Source organism: Pteropus vampyrus, unplaced genomic scaffold, assembly GCF_000151845.1.
Source record: "Pteropus vampyrus isolate Shadow unplaced genomic scaffold, Pvam_2.0 Scaffold36, whole genome shotgun sequence".
Taxonomy (NCBI): domain Eukaryota; kingdom Metazoa; phylum Chordata; class Mammalia; order Chiroptera; family Pteropodidae; genus Pteropus; species Pteropus vampyrus.
Genome location: NW_011888817.1, coordinates 6,646,458 through 6,658,365, shown reverse-complemented (window position 1 = coordinate 6,658,365; position 11,908 = coordinate 6,646,458). Strand labels below are relative to the sequence as shown.

Sequence of the window (11,908 nt, the reverse complement as noted above, 5' to 3'; positions counted from 1 at the left end):
AAAAAAAAAATCCAGTGATTCCTGAAACATATCTAAGCAAATATCAACTTTTTTGATTTGTATGGAACAGCTATATCAACAGCTGACTGTGGCAAACATCCTGACATCACCTAATTCCTAGTTGTGACCAGGTTGATAGGTGTGGGTTTATCCTGCCCTTCCCAACACAGCAGGTGCTCCTTTAAAATAGCAGGGAGTGTGTAGTAAAGAAGTGGCCTGTTTTATAAAACTCTGTATTTATTCAAAATGTTAAAAGATTTGACTCTCCCCTCCAAAATACTTTACATTAAAAAAAAAAAACCAAAAAAAAACCAAACCTGTTTTCTGTTTCTCAGCCACTGCTTATAAGCTGTTGCTTCCCTTTCTGGGACCAGCTTCTGCCCCTCCAACCCTCTTCCCCTCCCTCCCTTCACTCTTGATATTGCTATAAATTTGTTTATAAAACCCTCCTTCCCCTCTCCCCTCGACGTCCTGCCCTGCAGGCATAGCTTCCTTTCCAGATTTCAGGCCTTGACTGCAGGTGAGGCAGGCTGAATGGGCAGTGCAGGGCAGAATGCTTTGTGCTTCTAGAAAGGCTGACTGGCTTTTTTCTTGATCAAGTAGAGGATGATTGGTTTGGGTTTTTTTTTGCCCCATGGACACCTGTTCAGAGTCATATATTTGGCTTGGGCTTGCCCATAGCTGGTAGCCCTGCCCCTTCTCCAGTTACCCCCCAGGCATAGGTCCATGACAGCTGGGTCTGACGACTGTACCATTTGTCTGCCTGTGGATTGCGAAGGACAGGAAGAGTGGCACATGACTACAGTAGGGCTTGAGGAGCCCCAACTTCTCAGAGAATGGGAACCAAACCCCCAGGGAAGGAAGTTTTGATTTCTGGTAGGCAAAACCAGGGTCAGCCAGGACCATGGGAGATAGGGATGAGGGAGAAAGGTCTAGTCACATAGTTCTAGAGTGAGAGACATTCCTTCCAACAAAACCCTCCCCCCTCTTCCATTACCCCCCTTCATCCTGTAGGTTCCAGGATGATTCCGGAAAGGAGGGAGAAAGAGAAGAAAAGGATTCTGTTCTGCTAATGGAAAAAAGGAAGGAGATGACAGAGTACTTGGGGCCGGGGGACGCCTGCTGGAGTCTGTAATCATCATGGCTTTCCTGTTCTGGGAGGGCGGGCAGAGGGGCCAGGAGCCAGGCCCTCGGAGACTTCATCAGCTCTGTTCCTTGTCCTTGACTAGTAAGACTGTGTGTTGGCCTCCACTGGATACAGATAAGACCACACGGTTCTCCAGCTGTTTGCCTGTCATCTCCACAGGGCTCCAGGCATCCTCCTCCTGCCCCGTGCCCAGCTGGTAGTTGGTGCCCATACCCCAGGCAAAAACACGACCTACAAGAAAGAGAAACAGGGGCAGCTTTCTCTAGGATCCCTAGCCCCACCTTTCTTTCTGTAGTGAGAGAAGTGAATTTTGGCCTTGGCCTATAGCAGCCTGGCAATGTCTTAGCCTCTAGGAGTTCAGGGAAGCTGGGAAAGGTCAAGGAGATGATGGATGAGTTCTGTCATCCAGAGACCACAGTCTTTACACATCGCCAAAGACTTCTCCCTACTCCTAGGCATGGCATTCAAGGCCCTACATGACTGGCCACACCCCAAACCCCTATACCACTCCACTCCCAGGACCAGACACCTTTGAGACTGCTCTGGATGTCCTGAACCCAGGATGCCTTCCTTTGCTTATCATAAAGGACTGAACCTTCACGGTGTAGTAGAAGCCCCAAGTTCCTCAGGAACTCTTTCCAGATAATCCCAGATCAAGCACCTCTACCAGCCCAACTTCTCAAGGCCTCCATGGCTGTCCCACTCACCCACTCATGCTTTGCCAACTGCTTGCTCACACTCTCCTCGGCTGTGCTTGCCAGAACCCTAATTACAAGCCTTCTTTCTCCTAATAAAATTCTAAGTATAACTCCCTGGGAAGCTGGCACATACTAGGTTGTAAATAAAGGGGTCATCGTGGTGGAAAAAGTAAAGAGAAGCCTGAGTCAGTGTGGAGATCTGGGTTCAAGTCCTACTGCCTAGCCAGGTCTCAGTTATATATCCCCCTTTGCTGTTTTTCTCCTCTAGAGAACAAACTGCCTTTATTAAAATAATTTGTTTACTCATTTTGTATTCATTAAAGCCAGAGCTTTTGAAAATACTATTACAAACACTGGCATCTCAGCTCCGTCTGATGCTGGACATCAGAGCCTGCTGGGCAGTTTGGTAAGAACTGCGACCCCAGGCCCCAACCAGACCCAGTAAGAGCAGCCCCACTCACCATCCTTGGTCACAGCATACCCCACAGAGGCCCCACAAGCCACTGAGGAGACAGCAGGCAGCCTGGAGATCAGGGTGGGTATGCTCTTCTCCTCAGCACCCTCCCCAAGGCCCAGCCGCCCATACTCAGCTCGGCCTAGGCTGTATGCTTTCCCTGTGGGAGGAAGGAGAGAGATGAGTAGCAGAGAATGTGTTTCAGGTTGGCCAGGTGAGTTCCTATATCCATGGGAGCTGTTCCCTGTTCCCAGGGTGGTGAGAAAGAGATCTGCAGTGTCTCTTCCAGTTTTGTGGGAGGACTGGGAGAATCCCCATAGACTCCCATTGAACTCACACTTGTAAGAGCACCAGGACTCTGAGGGATGGGGGTGACTCTCATGAACCCACATCTGCCCCAACCCATGGAGCAAACCGAGGTTCCAAAGACCATGGTGTCAAGAGTCAGGCCAGGCCTGTGCCCAGGGAACATGGCATTCCCAACCTGGAGGTCCCACCTTCGGAATCCATGCAGACTGTATGGTGCTGGCCACCAGAGAAGCCAACCCAGGACTTGGTGGAGTTCTTGAAGGATGTCAGGTTCTGGGGCACGAAGCAAGATTCTGTACCTGGGGTTCCTAGGGGGAAGGGCCAGGACAGAGTTGTTAGGGCTGAAAGTGTCCAAGAGGCTGTCCTTCTACATCCCCTCCCACACTGAGGCCTTCCTACCCTTCACCAGAGTATAAATAGTCTCACTTTACAGATGACAAAACTGTGGCTTTGAGGGGTGACCTTACCAAGGGTGTACGATAAATGAGTAGTGGAGCCAGGACTGGAATCTAGGTCACCCTGGGCTATGCTGGACACTGGGCTCGAGACTCACCAAGCTGATGGTAGTTGGAAAGGCCAAAGCCATATACATGGCCCTCGAGGGAGATGGCAAAGGTGAAGTAGGCGCCACAGAAGGCATCCTGGAATCTCACGTGGCCCCGGCTTCCTCTAGATTTAAGCATCACACTCTTGGGGACCAGGAGTCGTTCTGCAGGCAGAGAAGAAGCCGGGGTCAATGGAAGACACACACAGCCTCTCCTCTTTGGCCCGTATTAGTTTCCCCTCCATTACGAAAGCCCTCAGAGGGGACTTTCTCCCTATTGTACTGAAGAGGTAACTGAAGCCAAGAGAGTACAAACACCTCACTCAGACTCCCACGGACAAAAGAAGTATCATTTACATGGAACTTACCAGGTGCCAGCCATTCTTCTATGTTAACTCATTTAACCTCACAACAACCCAACGAAGTAGGTAGGTTTAGATGTGAGGAAACTATGTCTAAGGTCCCACAGCCAGTAGGTAGTAGAACCAGGACTCAAATCCAGGGTAGCCTGGCTCTAGAGTCAAAGTTCTTAACTACCACTGCAAGTCTATCTGATGTAACCCTGAACACACACAAAAAATCCCTCCTGCCTTTGACCTTCATTAGAGGTGGATTGCCAAGCTGCCCAGCCAGAGGAACCTAGGCCACCTACCAAGGCCCTGCCGGCCACCACGATTGGCAAATAATTCAGGCACACGGCCCAGCTGGCCCTGCTCCCCGCAACCCAAAGTGTAGAGGTCACCATCAGCTGTCAGCATCACCAAGTGGTCGTTTCCTGAGGGTGAGAGAAATGGGAACATGGCACTCGAACCCAGATGCAGGGCTCGTCTATTAGGCCCAAAGCTGGGCCAGCCCCAAAACAGGGTCCTCCAACTCCTGCTCAGAACAAGTACCCCTAGACTCACCTGAGGCCACCTTCACCACAGGCACACTCAACTGCACTTGCACAGGTACCATGCTCTTCTTCATAGGCTCCAAAAGTCCAATCACACCATTATTGTCCTGGAAGGGAGGGCACAGCACTTATCAGGCATTCCTGCCTGCCCCATACCAGCCAGATCCAGGCTTGCAGGCAGCCACAGAACCGTCTGGAAAAGGGCACTGGGGCGAGATGGGGAATGGAGAGGTGGGCAGGAGCCAGGCCACATACTGAAATACTTATGAATGAAATTAATTATACATGGTCTGTGATTTGCATTAAAATAACAAAGGAATAGGAGAGTGCATGGGAGTAGAAAGGAAGAAGTTTGGCCACAAGTTGATAATTGTTATGATGAATAGATGGGTGTCCAGTATATTATTCTGATTACTTTTATGTGTTTCAAATTCTTCATAAAAATTTAAAAATAGTCCTGACAAGGAAATATCTCAACAGATTCCTTTATTTTTGACATTTCGAAATAAATACCAAAATAATTTTAACGCTGAATCTGCTTTTAAAACTAGACTCCCACATTTGGAAATTCTGAGATGTAACAATTTGCCCCTTCCACCCTCCCCAAACCCCTGAGAGAGTAGAAGAGGGCTGGGAAGAGGGAGGTCAAAGACAGGGAATTAGGTAGGACAGCAGGCTTCCTGGATCAGCCTCAGCCCAAAGGCATCCTTGACCCACTCCTTCCCAAGATGCACACTTTATAAGATCAGATTCAAGGAAATAGCCAATGGTGTGGATAGACATGGATGAAGAAGCCAGAGACCTAGGCCTGAGCCCAAGCTCTGCTTCTGGGTCTTAATTACTCCATCAGTACAAACGAGAGGGACATGGACATGAGTTACCCTTGGGGCTGCACCAGTTAATTCTGCCTGCCAACCCCCATGCAGTCTTCTAGACCCACTCTTACCCGGAAGGAGCCCCAGAGGAAGACACGGCCATCCTCGGTGAGGGCCGCTGTGTGACTGTCTCCAGCTGACACCTGTACCACATTCTCTTGCAGTTCCACTTTCCCGGGGACCATCTCTGAGCCTTCCACTGATGTGTCCCTTCCCAGGGCACCCTCATCATTGCAGCCAAAAGAGTAGACCTGTGCCCAGGATACCTCCATTAGAGCAAGGTCTGGCCTTTCAATTCATTCTTGTTCATACCACCCGCTTCTCGGCTTGCCAGCTCCATCTCCGTAGAGAAATGTGTGTGGCTCAAAGCTCCTTCCCCAAGCCCCCCAGGCCCTGTCCAATCCTGTGCCACTTCCCTCAACCTACCTGGCCACTTTTGCTTAGACACACGGTATGCATGCCCCCAGCCTCGGCCTGCACAATGTCTTCCGGAATGGGCACCAGGGCTGGCTTCTTCCTCTCCAGCACATTCTCTCCCAGCCCCAGCTGGCCCACGTCACCCTGGCCCAGTGTCAGCACCAAGCCTGGTTCTGTGCTGTGGGACCTATGTGAGACTGAGGGGTAAAGAAGACAGCCCCTGAGTGTGTAGGATGAAGGGAGAGAGGAGAGGTCACTGCATGGGCTCTGGGATCAGAGAGACCTGGGTTCACGCCCCCACTCTGCCACAGACCATTAGCATGACCTTTCGGAGCCTAGGTTTGCCTCACTGGTGAAACAGGGACAACAGAGTACCCATCTCAGAGGGTTTTTGTAAAGATTAAAAATTTCACATTATTAATGTGAAAGGGAGGAAATGAAAACAAAGAAACTCAATATTGTGAAATGAATCTTGATGGGGGAGCACAGTGAGGACACAAGATAGTTTTCCTGATTAGCTATAAGTTCTTGATAAGAAGCCACAGCGCTAACAGTGAGGGCTCAGATACCGTCTACCCTTTAGTGACTGCTTGCTTTACTAAAGTTAAATTGCTCTGCAGTCCCGCAAATTATGTTACAGACCTTCTTTAAGGCTCCATTTTATAGGAAAGGAAACAATGCCTCAGAGAGGTTAAGTAACCTACCCAGAAACACAGAGCTAATAAGTTTGCACTGAAACCTAGGGAGCCTACAAAGCAGTCCCTGGCCTCCATCCTCAGGCTATGACTTAACTCCTGGGAACAGTCACACTGACAACCTCCGTTCCCACCCCGGAGCACACGCAGACCTACAGCTGAGGGAGGGAGGGGCGGGAATAAGGGCCCACACAGGTATTTGCAGAGGTAAGCGCCAACTAGTGGGCGGCCCAGGGCCATCTGATGACCAATGGCAACCACCCACAGTCCCGGACAGCCAATGATATCCAGCCCCTCCTCCGGGGGTGTGGCCACGGCTGCCAGGGCCTCTGAGGCTGCTCAGAGGGTGCGCTGGGCAGGGAGCCACCTGGTCGGGTTTTCTGGTCAGGAGGGCTCGGCCCATAGGGACCTCGGAAGGAGCGGGCGCCTGGAACGTGGCGGGAGGCAACGGCCCTCACTGCCTGGTTACGAGAGTCTGCAAAAGACAGACACTGTCTGAGTGTGGATCCACACTTACACCTCCTGGATTGGGGGTGGATCTCTCTACTCCCTGTCTCCCTCCAGGGTTCCAGGAAAGAGAAAACCACAGCCACCTCCCTTAAATGCTACCAAGATATTATCTCATTTTCCTTACAACAGCCCAGTAAGGTTGGTGCTGTTCTCCCTTCTATTTTATGAAAAGGATAATCTAAGCTCAGCGAGGTTAAGTGACTTGCCCCAAAACACACACCTAGAAAGTAACAGAGCCAGGACTCGAACCCCACGCCTGGAAGTTAGTGGTCTTAACACATTAATTCCTAGGGCAAAGCCCTATGGTCTATTGTTTTGCTAGCACTGCCTGCATGCTTTTAAACAAATCTCTGTGCCTTTAGGATTCCCAGAGGGTAGAATTCGATGAGGTACAGGGGACTCTCCAGCTGGGCCCTCAACTTCAAATGTCTAGGAGGAAGGAGCCCAGTCCCAGATTCTGGGGGCTCCAGGAGGCCGCCCATACCCAGAAAAGAGGCCAAGACCGACTTACCTTTCACCTTCTTGCTTTTGGAGAGAGCATCTTCTGGGGGTGACCTTCTTTTAGCTATTCGCTTGGGTGGCATCTTCTTGTCCTGAAAAACCCAGGCATATACTCAGAAATGCCAATCATTTTCCTCCTCTAATTAGACAATATTTATCAAAACAAAAACAAAAACCTTGAAAAAAGGTGAGAGGAATTACCCAGCAAGTCTACTTCTCAGAATCTACCTGAGAACAAGAAGAATACACCTAAAGCTCCACAAATATTCTCCACTGTATTCTTCATAACTTTAAAATGGAGCTACCCATGCTTTCAGTAGTAGGGGACTGGCTAAATAATATGTGTATATTTATGATAGAACAGTATGAAGTCACTAAAAGTGATGCTTTCGGAGACTGAATAGGAAGATGTTCACCATTGTCAAATAATATATAAGCAGACTGAAGAACAGCCCAGCTCATTTTTGAAAAATAAATGCATACACACACACACACACACACACACACACACACACACGTGTAGGAAAATGTAAAGGAAACACACCCACTATTAACAATGGTAACCTCTGGAAAATGGGATTATGGGCAATTTTTACTTTTTTCTTTGTACCTTCCTACATTATCTAAGATGTTTAACAAAGAGAATTACTTTTTTTTTTGTTTTATTATAAAAAATTAAAACACTGAAGTATCCAAGTATCCCTCATAACTCCCACCTAACCCCAAGATAATCACTAGTAACTTTGTAACTAATGGTTAACTAGATAACCAAATGTAACTGATGCATTACTGTTATTATCAGATTTTTTCTTTTAACGCTACTCTCATTAAATAAAACCAACAAGACCATTTGTGCCCTTTGATCCAATAGTGCCACTTCTGGGACGTGCCTGGCTTTCCTAAACAGACCAACAAGAGATAAATGCTGTATATATACTCTTACTAACATACAAACACCAGGTATAATAAAAGGAGGAAAGAAAATAGAGGAAAAGGGGTGTTGGACCTAGGATGATTCAGAGCAGCTGAAAGCTTCAGCCATCAGCCTCTCCCCACCCCTCTCGCTTTAACTGCTGCTTCTCCCTAAGGTTTCCTCATATTCTTCCCTAAGGATGCTGAGGACAGAGACATTATCAATTCTAATCCAGCCCAAATTGTGTCCAAAGTCTTTTTTCTCCATATAGGCACCTCTGGAAATAAATCTTTATCGAGTTTGTGAAAGACAATCAAGTTGTCTAAGCCTGGAGCTCCCAAACTCTGGAATGTGAACCCTCTGTGTGGCATGGATGGCAGGGGCCAGGGCACTTGAGACTATCCTGATGCAAGGTGGTGGAGCACAGTCTCTGGAACCAGAAGCTGGGCTCAGATACTTTCTAGTTGTGTGACCTGGGGTAAAGTTATTTAATCTCTTTTTGATTCAGTTTCCTCCTCAGTAAAATGGGAATAATAACAATATCTACATCTTTGTGATGTGTAGGATTAAATAAGCTAATACTATAAAAAGTAACTATATAGTTAGTGCTTAGTAAATCAATATTGGTATTGTTAAGATGTCTAGGGTCTGCCCCAGGTAAGCCTCAGGAACAGCCCTAAATTAATCCAACCCTCCTCTCCTCCATTTCATAGATTAGGGATGGAGACTCTACCTGAGGCTACAAATGGAATTCCCAGAACTATAAGAGCCTTTCTCAGGCTCAACTTTGGGCCTAAACAGCAGCCCTTCCTTCCATCTGTCCTTCCCTTCCTTCCAATAGGTCCTACAGCCTTGGCCTCTCCAGTACCCACTCTACAGTATATGAACAAGGCCAGTGGCCTTGGAATTTCTGGCACATTCTGCTGACTACCCTACAGGAGAACAAAGTGTTGAGAATGGGGAAGTAGCCTGTGTGGGTTGGGCCTCTGCAAGTTGAGCTTATCTACAGGTTGTGACTGGCCCAGTTCTGACTCTGATGAGGTGGCAGTTCTGAGCTTAACCCAACTTTTATTCTCGTGAGAAGGGTCTCCTCCTCTCCATCCCAGCTCTTTGAGGCCCCTCATCCCCCACGAAAAATGCACATTCTTCAGGATTACAGGGAACTGGAGTCACCTGCCAGAGCTGTGGCTTGTTCCGCCCGTCTTTGGCCAGCAGTCTTAATCTCTCTGAAACGTGTCCTCACCTGTAAAAGGGGATGCCCTGACTACTTCTCAGAGCTGCTGTCAAGACTGAATGAAATGTCTGTAAAGGACTTTGCAGTGCCAAGCATACAGAGACATCGTCAACAGGTTCTATGACTTTAAGTGAACCAACTACAGCATCTCATCATTATAAGGAAACAACGAATGAAACAATGTTATTTGATGACCTGCTGTATTCAGTACATGGCAGAGTTGGTTCATTCACTCCACAAATATTTATCAGAGAGCTTATTACCACGGTTTGGCTTTGGGCTAAGTGTAGCAAGAAAAAAGGATCCTAACCTTCTCCCTGTTCTCATGGAGCTTACATTTTAGTGAGAAAGAAAAAAAAAATTATTATAGATGGTGCCGTGTAAAGAACAGGCAATGTGATATATAAGAGAATAACTTGGGGTACCAAAGACAATATGAATATACTTAACGTCACCAAACTGTACATTTGTAAATGGCTGAAATGGTAAATTTTATGTTACGTATATTTTATTTTATCGCAATTTTAAAAAAAGGAATAACTGGGATAGGGGAGGAGAATGGTCATGGAGGTAACATTCAAGTTAAGACCTGAAATATGAGAGAAAGTCAGTAGCGGAAGACCTGGACAAAAGCGTTCCAGTAAACAGTGTGACGTGTTAAGGAATCCGAAGAGGCCAGTGTGGCTGTAGCTGGAGAGCGATTGGTCAAATGGCACAAGGGGAGCAGGGGCTGGATCATGCAAAGTCTTGTAGGGAAACAGAAAAGTTTTAAGAAGGATGTCTTCATTGGATTTCCATTTTTAAACGACTGCTCTGGCCTTTGGAAAGAAAATGAGATGGACTGAAAGAGGAGGCTATTGCAGGCAACCAAATGAGAGATGATAGCGACTTCATTTGGTCTGAGGTAGCAGAGAAAAGTAGACAAAAACAGATCAATTTAGGAGACAGATCGATTTGCCAGTGGGTTGGATGTAGAGAGAAGGGGAGGAGGAATCCAGAGTGACTTTTACATCCTAAAATATCCAGGAGATCCTGTGCAGGCCTGAGCTTGGTCAAGCCCAAGTAACCCAGGCTTTGGCTTAAAGGACTAGGTAGTGGGTTGATTTCTAGTTAGGGAGATGGAGAACACTGTGGGACAAACAAGAGAGGAGAAACCTGGAGCTGCATTTTATCGGTGTTTTTGTTAAGTCTTGTATGCCTGGGAGGCATACGAGAAGTGATGTTAAGTAGACAGAGTTGGGTGGGTTAAAGGGTATGAGATCTAACAGGTATCCTTGTGTTTCAGGTAGACAGGTTGTACCGCTGGCCAGGCTGGCAGCCCCATTCTACCAAAGGCAAATCTCCAGTCAGTTCCTCAGAACGACCTGTAGTAGTCTTCCCTGCTGGGAAGGCAAACTGTAGTAGCATAAAAAGTATAACAAAAAGTTGAGTGAAAAAACAGGAAACAGGATCATGTCCGCACATTTGTGCTGATGCTGGGCTGACTTGTAGACAAGGCCTGGAACGGAGGTGGTTGGTATTATGCGGCACTAACAAAAAAAGTTATTGTGGGTTGGAACCAACCCAGCAAACTCATAGCCAATATTTGAGGCTAATATTTGAGGGCATCTCACTGCCAGGTAGCCATACTGATCCTATTTACAGATGAGGAAACTGAGGCTCAAAAAGATGAAGTATCTCTTTCAAGATTGGAAATCGTGGTATGAACCAAGCTGGTCAGACTCCAGAGCTGGTGCCCTTACCAGTTTCCTGCTGAGAACTGTCTCTCATATTTGTCTCTTATACCGTTTCCCCTAGAAAAGACAGCAACTTGTCTCTGGTCTTCCTGTATCCCACCCCCACCCCATTCTACAATTCATTCCTGATCTTTCTTAACTTCAAACCTGAAACAGACTCCTCAGTAGTTTCCTCTGCCTGGAAGATAAAGCCCACATTTCTCAGCCTGGTACTAAAGACCTCCAGGCTCTGATACTAACTTAACTTTTGGCCTCATCCCTTATCTGTCATATCCTTCTTTCTCTTCCCACACAATCTTAAAAGATTTATTGTTCTTTCCGTACTATATGCATCTCTCTAGTCCTTCCCATCCCTTATCCTACTGGAAGAACTTCTATTCAAGTTGCAAAGTCACCTCAGTGATAAACCACCTCTTAGCCCTCTCAATCCTAAAGGAGTCATTCTCTCTCAGAGAAATTAGGACAGACTTTTGAATCATAATTACTTTAAATTTACATGTCTATCCATGATACCAATCTACTCCTTAAAATATGAGCCTCTCTTGTTTTAATATGGGGCACTGGCCACGCCTATCTTCTATATGCAAACATTTTACTTCTCACAACAAGCTGAAGAAGGCATGATCACTCCTGTTTCACAGTTGAGGGAATTGAGGTTCAGAGAAGTAAATTTACTTGCCTAAGCTCATACAGCCAGTAAAGGAGAGCCAGGAATAGAACCCAGGTATATCTGATGGATTCAAAACAAAACAAAACAAAACATGGACGTGGTTCCATAGTGTAGCAGTTAGCATGTCTGCTTTACACGCAGAAGGTCCTAGGTTAGCACCCCAGTGGAGCCACGGTCCATGCTCTACGACCATGCCACCCTGAACAAGACCCATGTCTGATCTCGGAAGCTAAGCAGGGTCGGGCCTGGTTAGTACTTGGATGGGAGACCACCTAGGAAGACCAGGTGCTATAGGCATAAATAAAAAAAA

The 11,908-nt window shown here is 47.1% G+C and overlaps 1 protein-coding gene across 4 annotated transcripts in view; it reads right to left on the bottom strand.

Moving 5' to 3' along the window:
* Positions 1-219: 219 nt before the first annotated feature.
* Positions 220-11,908, bottom strand: part of RCC1 (regulator of chromosome condensation 1) — a 15,938-nt gene continuing 4,249 nt past the window's right edge. For 2 of the 4 annotated variants that reach the window (XM_023529218.1, XM_011357747.2), the window contains exons 2-11: positions 7,056-7,137; positions 6,402-6,509; positions 5,349-5,536; positions 4,994-5,173; positions 4,058-4,154; positions 3,805-3,927; positions 3,162-3,317; positions 2,797-2,916; positions 2,307-2,459; positions 220-1,378 (exon numbers count right to left, since the gene is read on the bottom strand). In XM_023529218.1, coding sequence (XP_023384986.1) covers positions 1,203-1,378; positions 2,307-2,459; positions 2,797-2,916; positions 3,162-3,317; positions 3,805-3,927; positions 4,058-4,154; positions 4,994-5,173; positions 5,349-5,536; positions 6,402-6,509; positions 7,056-7,128 — 1,374 coding nt within the window. In that variant the 5' untranslated portion in view covers positions 7,129-7,137 and the 3' untranslated portion in view covers positions 220-1,202. The remainder of the gene's footprint in view (positions 1,379-2,306; positions 2,460-2,796; positions 2,917-3,161; positions 3,318-3,804; positions 3,928-4,057; positions 4,155-4,993; positions 5,174-5,348; positions 5,537-6,401; positions 6,510-7,055; positions 7,138-11,908) is intronic. The other 2 variants (XM_023529219.1, XM_011357748.2) reach the window with 1 other exon arrangement.